Raw genomic sequence first — 20,540 nt, 5'->3', positions numbered from 1 at the left:
AAATACAAAAACCATGGCATTTTTTAAATGCCTCCTGAAGAAGGGCACCTGTTTGTAGGTAAACAAAATAAAAGCAGACATTGAATATCCCTTTGAGCATGGTGAAATTATTAATGACACTTTGGATGGTGTATCAATACACCCAGCCACTACAAAGATATGAAAGAAACCGCTAAGGGATTTCACCATGAGGCCAATGGTGACTCTAAAACAGTTAGAGTTTAATGGCTGTGAAAGGAGACAACTGAGGATGGATCAACAACATTGTACTTACTCCACAATACTAAGGGGAAAGTCTGTACATAATGGAATTATTTCCATACATGCATCCTGTTTGCAACAAGGCACTAAAGTAATACCGCAAAACGTTTGGCAAAGCAATTCCCTTTTTGTCCTGAATACAAAGTGTTGTGTTTTATTTGATTTGCCTTAAACATATTACTGAGTACCGCTCTCCATATTTTCAAGCATTGTCGTGGCTGCATCATGTTATGGGTATGCTAGTAATCGTTAAGGACTGGGGACATTTTCAGCATAATAAAGAAATGGAATGGAGCTAAGCACAGGCAAAATCAGGCCAATCAGAATTAGTTTTTCCCCACCAAAGGGCTTTAATACAGACAGAAATACACCTCAGCACCCAAATCCATGATCCCTCAGGTGAAGAAGCCGGATGTGGAAGTCCTGTGGGTGTGAGGCTGGTTGGATGTACTGCCAAATTCTCTAAAACGACGTTGGAGGCAGCTTATTATGGTAGTGGAATGAACATGAAATTCTCTGACAACAGCTCTGGTGGACATTCCTGCAGTCAGCATGCCAATTGCATGCTCCCTCAAAACTTGACACGTCTGTGGCATTGTGTTGTGTGACAAAACTGAACATTTTACAGTGGCCTTTTATTATCCCGAGCACAAGATGCACCTGTGTAATGATCATGCTGTTTAATCAGCTTCTTGATATGCCACACCTGTCAGGTGGATGGATTATCTTGGCAAAGGAGAAATTCTCAAACAGGGATGTAAACACATTTGTGCACAAAATCTGAGAGAAATAAGATTTTGTGCGGATGAACCATTTCTGGAGAAAAAAAATTCTGCCTATGAAACATGGGGCCAACACTTTAGATGTTGCGTTTATATTTTTGTTCAGTGTGTATGCCCAGCTTTTGCACTATATTTAAAAAAAATCTGTAATGTGTTGCATTTTAGCCACTATCGGTAGCCAAGGTCAGATATACCCACATATATTTAGAACTGTCACTGACTTCAGTGTGTTTCCTTACATTTTGCATCATTTCAATACATCGTTAATTTACGCTTCTTTCCTCTGTCATGTTCGTATGGTTGTTTCTGAGGATCTCAATAGTGGATCATAGATTGTGCAATCATTTGGGACATGTCCATTTGAATCATTATGGACCATACCTATCAGTTCAAACCTGGAGCCTGGCGCACGGTTCACGGCGACTGGACTGTTGTCATCACAGTTCCATGATTAGTGAGGATTATTAGGGCAGATTAATAGGACTATTGTTCAACCCCTATTATACACTTTTCTCACCTTCCAATATTTTATGGATTTCAATAATTGAATAAAGCAACTTTCAAGATGAATCAAATCACTGTATTTTTGATTCATCAATATACACTACATGACCAAAAGAATGTGGACACCTGCTCGTGGAACATCTCATTCCAATATCATGGGCATTAATATGGAGTTGGTCCCCCCTTTGCTGCTATAACAGCCTCCTTCTCTTCTGGGAAGGCTTTCCACTAGATGTTGGAACATTGTTGAACGGACTTCCTTCCATTCAGCCACGAGCATTAGTGAGGTCGGATACTGATGTTGGGCAATTAGGCCTGGCTTGCAGTCAGCGTTCCAGGTCATCTTAAAGGTTTTCGATGAGCTTGAGGTCAGGGCTCTGTGCAGGCCAGTCAAGTTCTTCCACACCGATCTTGATAAACCATTTCTGTATGGACCTTGCTTTGTGCACGGGTGCATTATGCTGAAACAGGAAAGGGCATTCTCCAAACTGTTTCCACATATTTGGAAGCACAGAATCGTTTAGAATGTCATTGTATACTGTAGCGTTAAGATTTCCCTTCACTGGAACAAAGGAGCCTAGTCTGACCCATGAAAAACCGCCCCAGACCATTACAATTGGCACTATGCATCGGGGGAGGGAGCGTTCTCCTGGCATCCGCCAAACCCAGATTTGTCCGTCAGACGTTGAAGCGTGATTCATCATTCCAGAGAACACATTTCCACTGCGCCAGAGTCAGCAAGCTTTACCCCACTCCATCCGACACTTGGCATTGTGCATGGTGATCTTAGGGTTGTGTACGGCTGCTCTGCCATTTTTTTATACTTTTTTTATTTTACCTTTATTTAACTAGGCAAGTCAGTTAAAAATAAGTTCTTATTTTTGGGCTAACTGCCTTGTTCAGGGGCAGAACAACAGATTTGTACCTCGTCAGCTAAGGGATTTGATCTTGCAACTTTTCGGTTACTAGTCCAACACTCTAACCACTAGGCTACGCTGCCAGCCATGGATACCCGTTTCATGAAGCTCCCGATTAAGCTCTTGTGCTGACGTTGCTTCCAGAAGCAGTCTGGAATTTGGTAGTGAGTGTTGCTGCCGAGGACAGACGATTTTTACATGCTACGAGCTTCAGCACTCGGCGGTCCCGTTCTGAGAGCTTGTGGCCTACCACTTCGCGGATGAACCGTTGTTGCTCCTAGACGTTTACACTTCACAATAACAGCTCTTACAGTTGACCGGGGCAGCTCTAGCAGGACAGAAAATTGACAAACTGAATTTTTGGAAGGTGGCATCCTATGATGGTATCATGTTGAAAGTCACTGAGCTTTTCAGTAAGGCCATTCTACTGCCAATGTTTGTCTATGGAGATTACATGGCTGTGTGCTCGAAAGTATACACCTGTCAGCAACTGGTGTTGCTGAAATAGACAAATCCACTAATTTGAAGGGCTGTCCACATACTTTTGTGTGTATATAATTATATATACATATATAGTATTTAGTGTGTAAAAGCTCTCAAGCTTTATATAATTTTTTAATAAATGCTTCCCTAACTCTAAATAATATATAAGTATTTAAAAAATCTACCAATTGGTACTGAACAGAAGACAAATAGTTGTCTATTGACATGGCTTTCTTTTATTGATCTCTAATATTCGGTTTGTTGTTTTTGACTAAATGTAGCCAATGTGAGTTAGATTATAAATACTTCACTTGTTTTTGCACAGATTCCACTACAGACTGCTATTTCTTGTCCCAAAATTGAGCTTAACAGAACAGCTAACATTAGCTAGCTCTACGAAGCTGCTAGCTCAGCTGCTAGCTTCTTTTGGATCATTGTCCCTTCCATGGGACAGTTGAGCTAACGTATGGCTAATGCAATTAGCATGAGGTTGTAAGTAACAAGAACATTTCCCAGGACATAGACGTATCTGATATTGGTAGAAATATTAAATTCCTGTTAATCTAACTGCACTGTCCAATTTACAGTAGCTCTTACAGTGAAATAATGCCATGCTATTGTTTATGTGCACAATTTTGAACATGAAAAGTTATTAATAAACAAATTTGGCACATTTGGGCAGTCTTCATACAAAATTTTCAACAGAAATGTAATGGTTCATTTGATCAGTCTAAAACTTTTCACATACACTTCTGCCATCTAGTGGACAAAATATAAGTTGGGCTGGAATAATACATTATGGCCTTTCTCTTGCATTTCAAAGATGATGGTACAAAAAAAATACAAAATAACGGTTGTTTTTTCTTTGTATAATCTTTTACCAGATCTATTGTGTTATATTCTCCTATATTCCTTTCGTATTTCCACAAACTTCAAAGTGTTTCCTTTCAAATGGTACCAAGAATATGCGTATCCTTGCTTCAGGGCCTGAACTACAGGCAATTAGATGTAATTTTAGGTGAAAATTGAAAAAAAGGGGCAGATCCTTAAGAGACAAGACATCAAGCTAACGAAAATAGCTGCTTGGATTTTCCCAATTTGGAACTGCCTCTTCTCATGGAGGCCTCCCCATTCAGAGGAAGAGATGAGCGCTTCTTGTGTTAACAGGACTTTACTAAGCTCTTTTCCGGGACACTGTGAACGACCGGATTTTCAAAGCAACAACTGCTTACTTGCGGAGGACCGAGCTCTCTACCTTCAGCAAGCAAATCTCGCTGTTGCACAATTTGCTGTTTAGACCACGGCCACCTACCTTCTTCTCTACACCTCAGGCTGGATGTAGTTCTGACATGGTGAGAGTATAAATGCCCTGTCACCACTGAATGGGACCTCTGGGACCTCTCACCGGGGAAGTCACCTCCGCCTGTGGAAAATGTAACAGGACTGACACTTCCAGAGGATCAATAAGGTTTAAGTGCCTTGTTCAAGGGCACATTGGCAGATTTTTCAACAAGTCCGTTTAGGGATTTGAACCAGCAACTTTTCAATTATTGGACCAACGCTCTTAACTGGTAGGCTACCTGCTGCCCTTAATGGAAGGCAGCGGTCAATGGTGAACATGGCTTCTTTGACTTTGGAAAGCCCAATCTAGACATTAAACAGCTTCGCCACCCTGGCCTTGGAGGTTTCCGAGCCATCGTCCTCTACCCTGTTTCCCAGGGGGATCCTACCTCGGGTTCAGATCTTCCAAGCTTCCCCCCCTTATCTGGCCGTGAGGCATCCTGGGCCATGTACAGCGTTCCTCAATGAGTTCCCTGAATTCCTATTTGACCTTGTAGTCATGGCAGATAATATTACATTTTTTGGTGACTTTAATATTCACATGGAAAAGTCCACAGACCCACTCCAAAAGGCTTTTGGAGCCATCATTGACTCAGTGGGTTTTGGCCAACATGCCACAGTCATACCCTGGACCTAGTTTTGTCCAGTGGAATAAGTATTGTGGATCTTAATGTTTTTCCCTTTAATCCTGGACTATAGGACCACCATCTTATTATGTTTGCAATCACAACAAATAATCTGCTTAGACCCCAACCAAGGATCATCAAAAGCCGTGTTATAAATTCTCGGACAACCCAAAGATTCCTAGATGCCCTTCCAGAGTCCCTCCGCCTACCCAAGGACGTCAGAGTACAAAAATCATTTAACCACCTAACTGAGGAACTAAGTTCCTAATACCGTAGATGCAGTCGCACCCTAAAAACAATACCAAAAATACCAACTAGCTCCCTGGTATACAGAAAATACCAAAGCCCTGAAGCAAGCTTCCAGAAAATTGGAACGGAAATGGCGCTCTACCAAACTGGAAGTCTTGCTTGGAAAAGCAGTACCGTGCAGTATCGAAGAGCCCTCACTGCTGCTTGATCATCCTATTTTTCAAAATGTATTTTTGTCGCAAAGCTAACTAAATTGCAGCATTCCCCAAGAGAGAATGGCTTTCACTTCAGCAGTGATGAATTCATGAACTTCTTTGACGAAAAGATCATGATCATTAGAAAGCAAATTACGGACTCGTTGAGTCTGCAAATTTCTCCAAAGCTCAGTTGTCCAGGCACAACACTGCCAGGACCTAGGATCAATTGAGACACTCACGTTTTTTAATCCTATATCTCTTGAAACATTCATGAAAATAGTCTTGGCCTCTAAACCTTCAAGCTGCATACTGGACCCTATTCCAACAAACAATTGAAAGAGCTGCTTCCTGTGCTTGGCCCTCCTATGTTGAACATAATAAACGGCTCCCTATCCACCAGATGTGTACCAAACTTACTAAAAGTGGCAGTAATAAATCCTCTCTTCAAAAAGCCAAACCTTGGCGCAGAAAATGTAAAAAACGAATCGGCCTATATGGAATGTCCCATTCCTCTCAACATTTTTAGAAAAAGCTGTAGCGCAGCAACTCACTGCCTTCTTGAAGACAAACAATGTATACGAAATGTTTCAGTCTGGTTTGACCCCATCATAGCACTGAGACTGCACTTGTGAAGGTGGTAAATTAACTTTTAATCCATTAAATATTAGAAGGTGAGAAAAGTGTACAATAGGGGTTGAACAGTAGTCCTATAAATATACCCTAATAATCATGGAACTCTGATGACAACAGCTCAACTGTTCAGTCGCCAGGCCCAAGGTTTAAACTGCCTTTTGTGGTCTGAATTCCATAATGATTCAAGTAGGTTACACATTTCAAATTACTGCACAACTTTGAATTTGTTAGCCTAATATGATTCATGATTCGCTTGGAACAACCACAGGAACGTGACAGAGGAAAGAAAAGTCAACTAACAATGGAATGGAATGATGCAAAATGTAAGGAAACTAACACTGAAGTGACAGAAATAAATGTACGCTGGTATAACTAACGTTGTCTACCGATAGTGGACAATATTTAACACAATACAAATGGTAAATAAAAAAAATACAGTGAAAAGTTGGGCCAAAATACAGCGTATCTGTAAATACACCTCCACCACACCTTCATGTCTTTGATCTCCACCCCAGACAAATAGCAGGTGAGTAGCATGCTATTCTCATGCTTAAGTTCAAGGTCAGAATACTTGCAGAGAGAAAAGTGTATTAAAACTGAATTATGCTCCATTTTCACACTTTGAACTTTTGGTTGGAATTCCTTCCATCTGAGGAAGTGTAAATTTAAAACTCATAAGCTAGATTGATAAATATAATAATATTGAGTTGCAACCCCCCTTTTTTTCCCTCAGAACACCTTCCTTCCTGAACGGTATGACGGCTGCGTGGTCCCATGGTGTTTATACTTGCGTACTATTGTTTGTACAGATGAACGTGGTACCTTCAGGTATTTGGAAATTGCTCCCAAGGAAGAACCAGACTTGTGGAGGTCTACAGTTTTTTTTTCTGAGGTCTTGGCTGATTTATTTTGATTTTCCCATGTCAAGCAAAGAGGCACTGAGTTCGAAGGTAGGCCTTGAAATACATCCACAAGTACACCTCCAATTGATTCAAATTATGTAAATTTGCCTATCAGAAGCTTCTAAAGCCATGACATAATTTTCTGGAATTCTCCAAGCTGTTTAAAAGCACAGTCAATTTAGTGTATGTAAACTTCTGGCCCAATGGAATTGTGATACAGTGATAAGTTAAATAATCTGTCTGTAAACAGTTGTTGGAAAAATTACTTGTCATGCACAAAGTAGATGTCCTAACCGACTTGTCAAAACTATAGTTTGTTATCAAGAAATTTGTGGAGTGGTTGAAAAACGAGTTTTAATGACTCCAACCTAAGTGTATGTAAACTTCCGACTTTAACTGTATATACTTAAAAAAAAAAAAAAAATCTGGAAAAGAGTAGGAGAGCCATACACTCTAGGAGCTCAGATGCAATAATTTTATAAACAACATTTTGACAGCCAAGCTGTTTTCATTTCGACGGCCGAGCTGTCTTCATCAGGGTATTATGTCTAAATGTTGGTTATTTAATTATTGCATCTGAGCTCCTAGAGTGTGACGATCTCCTTTTCTTTTTCAAGTGTTCAAATAAAATTAAATGTTATTAGTCACATGTGCCGAATACAACACCTTACAGTGAAATGCTTACTTACAGGCTCTAACCAACAATGCAGTTGAAAAAAAAATATGGATAAGAATAAGAGATTAAATCAGCAAGTAATTAAAGAGCAGCAATAAAATAACAATAGCGAGACTATATACAGGGGGGTACCGATACAGAGTCAATGTGCGGGGGCACCGGTTAGTTGAGGTAGTATGTACATGTAAAGAGGTGGGGGGGGGGATGCACTGCAAATAGTCTGGGTAGCCATTTGACTAGATGTTCAGAACTCTTATGTAGCTCTGCTAGCTACTGTAGCACCACGCCTAAAGAGGTGTGAATTTCTTTCGCATTCACAGCAAATCTGATCTACTGCAGAGCTGTATGTAGGGCAGTGGGATAATGATTCCCATTGTGTGTAGTGAAAATATATATTTTTACGTTCCTGCTAATTAATATTATAGTATTGTTTAACTCCAAAAGTGAAAAAAATTGTACACTCACTAAGGTGGAACATACAGTTCAGGGACAGTATACATAAAGCATCTCAGAGTCAGAATGCTGATCTAAGATCAATTTGAACTTTTGGATCCTAATAAACAAGACTCACATGGACATGAAGAGATCTGATCCCAGATCAGCACTCTTACTCTGACAATACATTAAATTGCACTGCGGTAACATTTTTGCAGCTGCCATGGTTGTCACTTTCCCACCAATCAAATGTTAAAGTCCCTAATGTACATTCCACAATTGCCCGAAGTTCAAGAAGGGCCTGCAGACATGTGTTATATGGCTCTTGGAAGTTATTGATGAAATTAAATGATTGGTTACCTCCTGTCCAAGTTGGTAGCTTTGACTGCTGCAAACACACGTGTCTTCAGTGTGAGCCCCGCCATAGGAATTGACAGCTGCTGAACGTATGACGAGTCCTTTACAGAGACAAACACACAAAGAAATCAACAAGTCACAATTGTTTTAATCCCTCATATTAACATTTAGATGAGGACAGGATTCATGAATTGCACTGGATTAGCAATAAATTTAGGGTAAATTGGCACAAACCTCCTTCATTACTGGAATAAAAAATAGTTCTGTATACACAGTTTTTTAACCTGTAAATGTATAATAGCTACACTACCCCTGTATTTCCTATCCACTGTCAAATTCCCAGTCATGAAAACTACTCAATACTTCCTTTGTCTGGATGTGATAGAACTTCTAATAAGATATGACATAACTTTGATTTGCATTTCAGAAGGAGATTAAATGATTGTAGTGTCTTTACGGTTAATATATATTTCTGGTACATTGTTTACGATTGAATTTTATTTGACCATTTTGCTCTACAGTGCCTTCAGAATGTATTCACACCTGTTGACTTTTTCCGCATTTTGTTGTGTTACAGCCTGAATTTGATTAAATTGAGATTGTTTGTTACTGGCCTACACACCATACCCTATAATGTCAAAGTGGAATTATGTTTTTCGTGTTTTATTAAATAAATTAATAAAAAATGAAAAGCTGAAATATCTTGAGTCAATAAATATTCAGCCCCTTTGTTATGGCAAGCCTAAATAAGTTCAGGACCAAATATTTGCTTAACAAGTCACATAATAACATGCATGGACTCACTCTGTGCAATAATAGCGTTTAACATGATTTTCATCATGACTACTTCATCTCTGTACCCCACGCATACAATTATCTGTAAGGTCGAGCAGTGAATTTCAAACACAAATTCAACCACAAAGACCAGGGAGGTTTTCCAATGCCTCGCAAAGAAGGGCACCTACTAGTAGATGGGTATAAATAAAAAAGCAGACATTGGATATCCCTTTGATGATGGTGAAGTAATTAATTACACTTTGGATGTGTATCAATAGACTCAGTAACTACAAAGATACATCCTTCCTAACTCAATTACCGGAGAGGAAGGAAACCGCTCAGGGATTTCACTGAGGCCAATGCTGACTCCAAAACTATTACAGAGTTTAATGACTGTGATAGTAGAAAACTGAGGATGGATCACCAACATTGCAGTTACTCCACAATACTAACCTAATTGACAAAGTGAAAAGAAGTAAGCCTGTACAGAATAAAAATATCCCTAAACATGCATCCTGTTTGCAACAAAGCACTAAAGTAATACTGCAAAAAAATGTTTATCCTGAATAAAGTCTTATGTTTGGTGCTAATTCAATTCAACACATTACTGAGTACCACTCTCCATACTGTCAAGCATAGTGGTGGCTGCATAATGTTATGGGTATGCTTGTCATCACTAAGGACAGGGTAGTTTTTCAGGATAAAAAAAATGTATGGAATGGAGCTAAGTACAGGCAAAATCCTAGAGGAAAACCTGGTTCAGTCTGCTTTCCACCAGACACTGGGATATGAATTCACCTTTCAGCAGGACAATAACCTAAAACACAAGGGCAAATCTACACTGGAGTTGCTTACCAAGAAGACAATGAATGTTCCTGTGTGGCCGAGTTAAAGTTTTGACTTAAATCTGCTTGAAAATCTATGGAAAGATCTGAAAATGGTTGTCTAGCGATGATCAACAACCAATTTTACAGAGCTTGAAGAATTTAGAAAATAATAATGGGCATATGTTGTACAATCCAGATGGTGTGGAAAGCTCTGAGAGACTTATCCAGAGAGACTCACAGCTGTAATTGCTGCCAAAGGTTATTCTAACATTTATTGAAGGTATACAGTATCTAATCAAGACGTTTTTTTATAAAAAATATAAAAAATTATACAAATGTTAGAATGTTTCTTCCACTTTGACATTACAGAGTACAATTAAATCCATTTTAATCCCACCTTGTAATACAACAAAATGTGGAAAAGGCCAAGGGGTGTGAATAGTTTCTGAAGGCACTCTATGCACATTTTATTCCCGGATGCAAACTTTGCATGTATAATATGGTTAGTAAATCTAGCAGTGAAAGTGTATCATAGCAAATGCAATTGTGTAATTTGTAAAATGTACTTACATTGTAAAGCAGTAGACTCAAAGTACTGACAAAAGTACCATTGCTGTCCTTCACTGATATTGCAGCAGCTGACCTTGAATAAACATGAAAATTTAAGTTATGCTAAACATGTTTTATTGTCTGACATTGAGTCACATTTGCACATTTGCACATTTGCATATTGTTTATCTTGGTTTACTTTCAGATATCTTGATAAATGTACCATGTCAGTGTGATACATCATTCTCTTTTAACATAAAACTTAGATTATATGACCTTCTCAAATCATGTGTTATCTTCATTGTGCTCTCCAATAATTTTTCATTTTGGTCATTTTCAGTTTACTGCATCCCTATGTACAGTATATCTAAAATGGTAATCATTTAAGTTCATTGACAACACAATTTTGACACATTCCAATGACTTTTCACTGACTCTGAATTATCTCTTATTAATTGTATTATGAATTCAGGGGAATTGTAGACATGTGAATGGATGAGAATCATCATAGAAACTTGAGGGATTATTTCACAGCACTTACGAAGCCAACTGTGTATTGTTCACCAGGTATTCCAGAGGGTAGCTACAGCTGAATTTGTAGAGCAGACCTGGCAGGTAGCTAATGATAGTTGGGGGATCTGGTGTATCGATGTACCCTGATATGTTCCCAATCTGCACCAGTGAGAGGTTCCCATAAGCATTAGGCCCCTGAGCCGTGGAAACCTGCAACACAAAATCAGTGGTGAATGCCTGCCCCATCCCATCCCCACCATTATGGGAGTCAAGGTCCCATCAGTAGAGAGAGCCAGTGGCGATAACATCAACCATACTATTAAGCTAATGCCCCCTCATCGTGCTAATCCCTAACTCAATTCCCTTTATCACAGCATCAGCGGCCCAGGAACCAAACTACAATCAAAACAACAAAATGGGGAAGAAAGCATCCTTAGTAAAGGCTCCTCTCGAATCTCTCCCGCTGTTTCTAGGAACAAGCAATCACCTCTCCGGGGCTTCCGTTCTCCCAACTCCAACCACCACTACAATTACTGAACCACTGTTGGAAACTAAAATATAGGTTGTCAACATCAAAACATAGACACTGTAGATGACTGTGTGTACATTTTTAAGATGATTCCTAATAGTAGGACATTTTATTTAGTTGTTTATCTCTTCTTGTTTTTGCTGCCTTTTAGAATAATTTATGGCTTGGGCTTGATGTAAGTGCACTGTGGTTGGATCCACGGTAAGAGGATCCACGATCTGTCATGGACTCTTTTAGGGTTTTCCGGATACAGATTAACCTTAGTCCTGGACTTCAAGATATGCTCAATAAATTATCTCCATCGAAAGTGCTTTTTAGTCCAGAACTTAATCTGTTTCCAGGAAACTGACCCATAGGTGTGATAGAAGGCATTATAAACAGGTGGTTGGAATAAGCATGGGCCTCTTACCACCAGGGCATTGCCACATGTCTCCAGGGTGGCTAGGCTAATGCTGAAGAGGACCACGGTGGGGAAGGTGTTGTTATTGATGAAACCACGGCAGTGGGCATCTCCATGGCGACCGTTGAGGGCCAGGTCAGTGTCGGTGTAGCCGGAGAAGAGAACAGGACAAAAGTTGATCTTGAGGGTGATTGTCTGCACCCCACAGTACACACTAATGTCCCGCTCCGCTGGGAGAGAGCAGAGAAAACAACAACAGTTATTATCACAGCACAAAATCATATTATGGCCTTACATGCATTTTTTTTCTCAAAGAGGGATAACTAAACAAGGCTAAAGAAAAAGACTAAAGAAGGCTCACACTGGCGTTGATAATTTTATTGATTTGAACTCTATTTGGAAATGTCTATATTAAGAGCATCTTGATGGGTTGCATCACTGCCTGGTACGGCAACTGCACTGCCCACAACCGCAAACACATCTACAGCAGGTGATGCTTGAGGAAGACCCGAAGGTCGTCAAGGACTACAGTCACCCGGACCATGGACTGTTAACCCTGTTACCATCTAGCAAGCAGTATCGTAGCATCGGGTCTTGGACCAAAGGCTCCAAGACAACTTCTACCACCAGGCCGTCAGACAGTTGAACAGCTAACAATAAAATTGTATTTGATTATAAGTGTAAATAAAGGTTTCACTGTTTTTCCGAAGACAGAAAAAAACATGTAAACTTCCTGAAATATATACGAAATAGCAACTATTCACTATCCTAAACATGTTACATGCATCAGTCCAATATGAGTTAAGTTAAAGTTCTATGTTATATTCATAAAGTTATATGAATAACCTGCATTGAAGTTGTATTGAATTTCAATTAAAATAATGTATTTATTTTCTCACCAGGGAAGCGGCTGTGGAAGTTGGCATCACAGTTGTATCCATTGAATTGTGCTCCAACTGATAATGCCTTACTTACAAGCAAAAGGATCAAACATATTTGTTCCATTTCAGCACCTGGAGGAAAACAATGTTTGTCATCAGTCTTTGCCATCTTCCATATGATACATATTTTGGTTTAAGAGCTTCAGTTTAGTGTACGTCATGGGAATAAAAAAGTAACATGATTCTGTTAGTTATTTCAGAAATCACAGTGAGACAAACCTTAACTTCTATGAAGAATAAGGTGCAAGAAATCCACCTTCAATCTAATTCAAAAAGGGATACTTTGTAAATCCTAGTTATTGCCAACGGCAATAGTGTTAACACATAAAGACAATTATTCTGCTAGCCTAGAGTCTGAACATTATCTATCTCAAATGCAGACTCGTTAAGATACTATTATTTGGTAAAACCATGGCCAAAACAGCCAAATATTGATATAATCCACTGGCTTGGTTGTCACCGCAACATTACTAAGCACAATGGGCTAAGTCTTTGTTTTCTCAACATCTTTTATCAGATGATGATAATATGCATGTGGTATCTTATGATGATCAGATAAGGGTTTTTGTTGTGGAGAAACAGCAACTTTTCAAGCAGCTGGCTTCCCTTGGTCAATGCTTGTTGAGCTTCCCTGGCTATCAGTGTAGTTGAGTTGTTCAAGGTTGTCAAGGTTAAAAACTGCCCCAGTGCTACTCACCCTGGTCCTTGGAAGTCGACGAATCAGCGGTTCTCCATATGCTCGGGACTGCTGCATGTGATGGAATGATCCGCACAGCATCCCTACACCACAACTAGAAACATGGCGTGGGTCGGGGGGGAAAAGAGCCCGGCAACATAAGAGATTCATTATTTGAACACGTCAACAACAAAAAAAGGGCTGTCCAGGAGAACATGGGAAAGTCCATCAAATCTGAATGTGTTATACAAATCCTTTCACAGAGCCAGAAACATGAGCAGGTTTTGAAGTTTCCCACTCATATCCTTTCTGCTTGATCTGGCTCTGTCAGCGCACACAAACGGTTTGACGCTGCATGAGGTCCGTGCTGGGGGAATTATCTTTTCATCGGCCTACGGAGTGGGTGCAGCGCGCTGACTGAGCAGCTCTTTCTCTCTTGCCAGCAGTGGGCCCAGGTCTTTTCACGCTTTGTGTCCAGCCTTCCTCCATCAACACATCTCTGCTGGCCTTCCCTGGTATCCTCTCTGGGGTGGCGAGCCACCACCTGTGCCCCTGATGTCTCAACTTTGACTCCTGCTCTCAGTCTCCCACATGGGGAGAGGAAAAAGCCTCACAGTCATTTTTATGGGATTAGCAAGTCCCTAGTGTCCTATGTTCCATATGGACAGCACTGTATGTACAGGGATAGATAATGTGAGCCATATAGACAAAGTGCAGATAGGACCTCTTCTGTGGGTGCGGAGTTCTAGGTATTACGTTTGTGCTAAAAAGCTAAAACAGAACTCACACTTGTTCTCAATTGGTCATTATGTTAGCTAGTTCTCCAGTTTGCCTCCCCATCAGTGACATATTGTATACCTAAATCTCAATTGTATGTTTTTTCCTGTATTGACAGGGCCAATTTCATCTAATCCTGGACTAAAAAGCAAGATCAATAGAGAATATCCATTAAAAATATTTTAAATCCAGGACTTGGTTTAATCTGTGTCCGAGAAACCGCCCCCCCTCTTCCCCATAGTTTGGTATAAAGAGCTCATTACTTCTTATGCTGCATGACACACAAGTCAAGTGATCCCATTATTATCCATGCAGGGTTATTCAGGTGATGAAAAAGCAGACATCACAAAAATTGATAGCTGGTTAATGTTGCCAGATGATTCTCTCTTTGGAGCTTTAACTCACATCAGTATAGCTGGACCTGTAATGTATGTGTGTGTGTGTGTGTGTGTGTGTGTGTGTGTGTCCTTCTTACCTTACCTATCTTAGTAAGGCTATATTGGATCCAAAATCTACCCAACTATGTTCTCCGCTCATGCCCAATCATCCGTGGACAATAGTTTCTTGGTTAGGTCACCCGATCATATCCAAGATATACAGTAGCGCTATCCTTATTCAATGTTCTCGGCCTTTCATTCCAGTGTTGTGTAAAGTGATGCAGGTGAAGTACAGTTAAGGCTCCAGAGACAGTGGCAGAAAAATTCAGGAGTCAGTCCCAATAACCAAACTTCCCTTTTCTACACTTTGGTTCAGGGAGCTCTTAAGGCGGTTGTGTGAGAGAGTATTTTTTATGTCACCTTTATTTAATTAACCAGGTAAACTAGTTGAGAACCAGTTCTCATTTACAACTGCAACCTGGACAAGGTAAAGCAAAGCAATGCGACACAAACAACAACACAGAGTTACACATGGAATAAACAAGCATACAGTCAATAACACAAAAAAAAGAAAGTCTATGTCTGTGTGCAAATGGCTTGAGGAGTTATAGCAATAAATAGGCCATAGTAGTGAAGTAATGACAATTTAGCAAATTAACACTGGAGTGATAGATGAGCAGATGGTGATGTTCAAGTAGAAATACTGGTGTGCAAAAGAGCAGAACAGTAAATAAAAACAATATGGGGATGAGGTAGGTAGATTGGGTGGACTACAGATGGGCTATGTGCAGCGATCGGTTAGCTGCTCAGACAGCTGATGTTTAAAGTTAGTGAGTTAAAAGTCTCCAGCTTCAGCGATTTTTGCAATTCGTTCCAGTCATTGGCAGCAGAGAACTGGAAGGAAAGGCGGCCAAAGGAGGTGTGACCAGTGAAATATACCTGCTGGAGTGCATGCTATGGGTGGGTGTTGTTATCGTGACCAGTGAGCTGAGATAAGGCGGAGCTTTACCTAGCATAGACTTGTAGATGACCTGGATCCAGTGGGTCTGGCGACGAATATGTATCGAGGGCCAGCCGACTAGAGCATACTGGTCGCAGTGGTGGGTGGTATAAAGGGCTTTGGTGACAAAACGGATGGCACTGTGATAGACTGCATCCAATTTGCTGAGTAGACTATTGGAAGCAATTTTGTAAATGACATCGCCGAAGTCGAGGATCAGTAGGATAGTCAGTTTTAGGAGGGTATGTTTGGCGGCGTGAATGAAGGAGGCTTTGTTGCGAAATAGGAAGCTGATTCTAGATTTAATTTTGGATTGGAGATGTTTAATATGAGTCTGGAAGAAGAGTTTACAGTCTAGCCAGACACCTAGGTATTTGTAGTTGTTCACATATTCTAAGTCAGAACCGTCCAGAGCAGTGATGCTAGTCGGGCGGACGGGTGCGGGCAGCGAATGGTTGAAAAGCATGCATTTGGTTATACTAGCATTTCAGAGCAGTTGGAGGCCACGGAAGGAGTGTTGTATGGCATTGAAGCTCGTTTGGAGGTTAGTTAACCTCTTGGATCTCTGGGGGCGCTATTTCATTTTTGGATAAAAAACGTTCCCGTTTTAAGCGCGATATTTTGTCACGAAAAGATGCTCGACTATGCATATTCTTGACCGTTTTGGAAAGAAAACACTCTGAAGTTTCAGAATCTGCAAAGATTTTGTCTGTAAGTACCCCAGAACTCATTCTACAGGCGAAACCAAGATGATGCATCACCCAGGAATTAGCAGAATTTCTGAAGCTCTGTTTTCCATTGTCTCCTTATATGGCTGTGATTGCGCAAGGAATGAGCCTACACTTTCTGTCGTTCGCCCAAGGTCTTAGCAGCATTGTGACGTATTTGTAGGCATATCATTGGAAGATTGACCATAAGAGACTACATTTTCCAAGTGTCCGCCTGGTGTCCTGCGTCGAATTCGGTGCGCAATTGCCAGCTGCTTCCACTTTACCATTTGATTCAGGGGAGAAAGCATGTGTCCAAGAACGATGTATCAATGAAGAGATATGTGAAAAACACCTTGATGATTGATTCTAAACAACGTTTGCCATGTTTTCAGTCGATATTATGGAGTTAATTTGGAAAAAAGTTCGCGTTTTGAGGACTGAATTTTCGGGTTTTTTTTGGTAGCCAAATGTGATGTATAAAACGGAGCTATTTCTAATACACAAAGAATCTTTTTGGAAAAACTGAGCATCTGCTATCCAACTGAGAGTATCCTCATTGAAAACATCAGAAGTTCTTCAAAGGTAAATGATTTTATTTGAAGGCTTTTATGTTTTTGTTGAAATGTTGCGTGCTGGATGCTAACGCTAATGCTAACGCTAAATCCTTTGTTTGCTAGCTACTGTTACACAAATTATTGTTTTCCTATGGTTGAGAAGCATATTTTGAAAATCTGAGATGACAGTTTTGTTTACAAAAGGCTAAGCTTGCGAGATGGCATATTTATTTCATTTCATTTGCGATTTTCATGAATAGTTAACGTTGCGTTATGGTAATGAGCTTGAGTCTGTATTCCTGATACCGGATCCGGTATGGGGAGTTCCAAGAGGTTAACACAGTGTCCAAAGAAGGGCCAGATGTATACAGAATGGTGTCATCTGCGTAGAGGTGGATCAGGGAATCCCCTGCAGCAAGAGCGACATCGTTGATACATACAGAGAAAAGAGTTGGCCCAACAATTGAACCCTGTGGTACCCCATAGAGACTGCCAGAGGTCTGGACAACAGGCCCTCCGATTTGACACACTGAACTCTGTCTGAGAAGTAGGCAGTCATTTGAGAAACCAAGGCTGTTGAGTCTGCCGATAAGAATACGGTGATTGATAGAGTCGAAAGCCTTGGCCTGGTTGATGAAGACGGCTGCACAGTACTCTCTTTTATCGATGGCGGTTATGATATCGTTATGTACCTTGCGCGTGGCTGAGGTGCACCAGGGACCAGCTCTAAAACCGGATTGCACAGAGGAGAAGGTGTGGTGGGATTCAAAATGGTCATTGATCTGTTTATTAACTTGGCTTTCGAAGACTTTGGAAAGGCAGGGCAGGATGGATATAGGTCTATAACAGTGTGGGTCTAGAGTGTCACCCCCTTTGAAGAAGGGGATGACCGCGGAAACTTTCCAATCTTTAGGGATCTCGGACGATACGAAAGTGAGGTTGAACAGACTGGTAATAGGGGTTGCAATAATGATGGCGGTTAATTGTAGAGAGATAGGTTCCAGATTGTCTGGCCCAGCTGATTTGTACGGGTCCAGGTTTTGCAGCACTTTCAGAACATCTGCTATCTGGATTTGGGTGAAGGACAAGCTGGGGAGGCTTGGGCAAGTAGCTGCGGGGGGTGCTGAGCTGTTGGACGGGGTTGCGGTAAGCAGGAAGAAATCATGGCCAGCCGTAGAGAAATGCTTATTGAAATTCTCGATTATCGTGGATTTATTCGTGGTGACAGTGTTACCTAGCCTAAGTCCAGTGGGCAGCTGGGAGGAGGTGCTCTTATTCTCCATGGACTTTACAGTGTCCCAAAACTTTTTGGAGTTAGAGCTACATGATGCAAATTTCTGTTTGAAAAAGCAAGTATTACTTAAATATGAATGAACGGCAAGAATAAAAATGGTTAGTTTAATCCCCAGGGTGGCAAATAGTACAGTTATTCACATATCCAGATAGTCATCTCTATCTAGGCACCAGCACTTGTCATTCATTCATTTTTCACAGTTGCATCTCTCGATATGGCAGGCGATTAGATGTGGAAATGGATCTCACAACATGAAACAGGACCCAACACCTTGATGGTCAAAGCTACTATTTTATGTTTTCATTACCTCACATACCCAAAAATATTAACATTGTCAGGCTACAACACTATGGTCAGCCTTGTAAAAGACAGAGAGGGTAGATATTTGCATCGGGTTGTCACACTTTTTACTCTTGGGTGTATTTCTCAGCACCAGTATATCTTACAAGACTGGCAAAGCTCTTACGTTGAAATGGGATCCCTTCTTATCATTCATTATATCTTACTCTGACATGGAGTTATATGCCATAAATCAAATGCTGTCCACTTGTGACATCCAGCCCCATTGCGAAGTTGGATTTCACAGAGTATGTGGTTGGTTGTCACAATGTTTGCTAGGGAGAAGTTATACGGACACGTCTGGTGGTCAAAACTGATGATGCAGTTGAAGTTCCCTCCTGTCTCAGCCTCCAGTATTTATGCTGCAGTAGTTTGTGTCGGGGGGCTTGGGTCAGTTTGCTATATCTGGAGTACTTATCCTGTCTTATCCGGTGTCCTTTGTGAATTTAAGTACGCTCTCTCTAATTCTCTGAGGGGTGGCCAGTCCTCTTCTCGCTGTGCCGGGTGGAGATTATAACAGAACATGGCCAGATGTTCAAATGTTCATAGATGACCAGCAGGGTCAAATAATAATAATCACAGTGGTTGTAGAGGGTGCAACAGGTCAGCACCTCAGGAGTAAATGTCAGTTGGCTTTTCATAGCCGATCATTCAGAGTATCTCTACCCCTCCTGCTGTCTCTAGAGAGTTGAAACAGCAGGTCTTGAACAGGTAGCACGTCCGGTGAACAGATCAGGGTTCCATAGCCACAGGCAGAACAGTTGAAACTGTTGCAGCAGCACGGCCAGGTGGACTGGGGACAGCAAGGAGTCATCAGGCCAGGCTGTCCTCAGGCATGGTCCTAGAATTAAAGAGAACATACTTAAATTCACACAGGACACCGGATAAGACAGGAGAAATACTTCAGATATAACCGTCTGACCCTAGCCCCCCGACAGAAACTACTGCGTGCATAAATACTGAAGGCTGAGACATTTGGGTCGGGTGTTACACCCTGACCATAGAGATCCTTTTATTCTCTATGTTTGTTTGGTCAGGGTGTGACTCGGGTGGGAAAGTCTATGCTTTCTAGTTCTTTGTTTTTGGCCGGGTATGATTCTCAATCATGGACAGCTGTCCATCGTTGTCTCTAATTGGGAATCATACTTAGGCAGCCTTTTTTCCTCTTCTCAAAGTGGGTTGTTGTCTTTGTTAGTGGCATGTATAGCCTTACAGAGCTACACATTCGTTTTTGTTGTTTATTGTTTTGTTGGCGACATCTAAAATAAAATAATGTATGCTTACCACTCTGCACCTTGGTCCGGTCATTTCCTTGACGACAATCGTGACAGAACAACCCACCACAAACGGCCGGGAGGAGCAGACAGAGTGGACATGGGAGGACATTCTGGAAGGAAAGGGATCCTGGACGTGGGAGGAGATCCTGGCTGGAAAGGATCGCCTTCCGTGGAAGCAGGCTGAAGCAGCTAGTAAAGGGGCCCAGTGTTACACAGGGTCACGGCTGGCAAGGAAGACTGGGAGGCAACTCCCAAAAATTTTTTAGGGGTGGCATACAGGGAGGTTGGTGGAGCTTACTCCCCATGCTCCCGATAGGGAGGTCAGGCACCGTGTTATGCAATGAAGTGCGCAGTGTCTCCAGCACGTGCCGGGCCAAAGTGAGCATTCAGCCAGGACGAGTGGTGCCAGCTTTAAGCACCAGATCTCCAGTGTTCCCACACAGCCCGGTTCGACCTGTGCCTGCTCCACGGACCAGGTCTCCAGTATGTCTCCCCAGCCTGGTGAGTCCTGTGCCTGCTCCAAGAACCAGGCCTCCAGTAGGTCTCCCCAGCCTGGTGAGTCCTGTGCCTCCTCCACGGGCCAGTCCGGGGCCTGCAGCAAGGGTCCCCAGTCCGTGGCCTGCAGCGGGGGTTCCCA

The 20,540-nt window shown here is 41.4% G+C and overlaps 1 protein-coding gene across 1 annotated transcript in view; it reads right to left on the bottom strand.

The window, feature by feature from the left end:
- Positions 1 to 12,966, bottom strand: part of LOC139393201 (zona pellucida-like domain-containing protein 1) — a 43,644-nt gene extending 30,678 nt beyond the window's left edge. The window contains exons 1-5 of the mRNA XM_071141636.1: positions 12,858 to 12,966; positions 11,968 to 12,188; positions 11,058 to 11,239; positions 10,538 to 10,610; positions 8,367 to 8,464 (exon numbers count right to left, since the gene is read on the bottom strand). Of these exons, the coding sequence (XP_070997737.1) occupies positions 8,367 to 8,464; positions 10,538 to 10,610; positions 11,058 to 11,239; positions 11,968 to 12,188; positions 12,858 to 12,963 (680 nt within the window). The 5' untranslated portion in view covers positions 12,964 to 12,966. The remainder of the gene's footprint in view (positions 1 to 8,366; positions 8,465 to 10,537; positions 10,611 to 11,057; positions 11,240 to 11,967; positions 12,189 to 12,857) is intronic.
- Between the last annotated feature and the right edge of the window lie 7,574 nt (positions 12,967 to 20,540).

The sequence above is a fragment of the Oncorhynchus clarkii genome, chromosome 33 (assembly GCF_045791955.1).
Source record: "Oncorhynchus clarkii lewisi isolate Uvic-CL-2024 chromosome 33, UVic_Ocla_1.0, whole genome shotgun sequence".
NCBI classification, from domain to species: domain Eukaryota; kingdom Metazoa; phylum Chordata; class Actinopteri; order Salmoniformes; family Salmonidae; genus Oncorhynchus; species Oncorhynchus clarkii.
The sequence above is the reverse complement of the archived record's forward strand: the minus strand, read 5'-3'. Positions and strand labels throughout refer to the sequence as shown.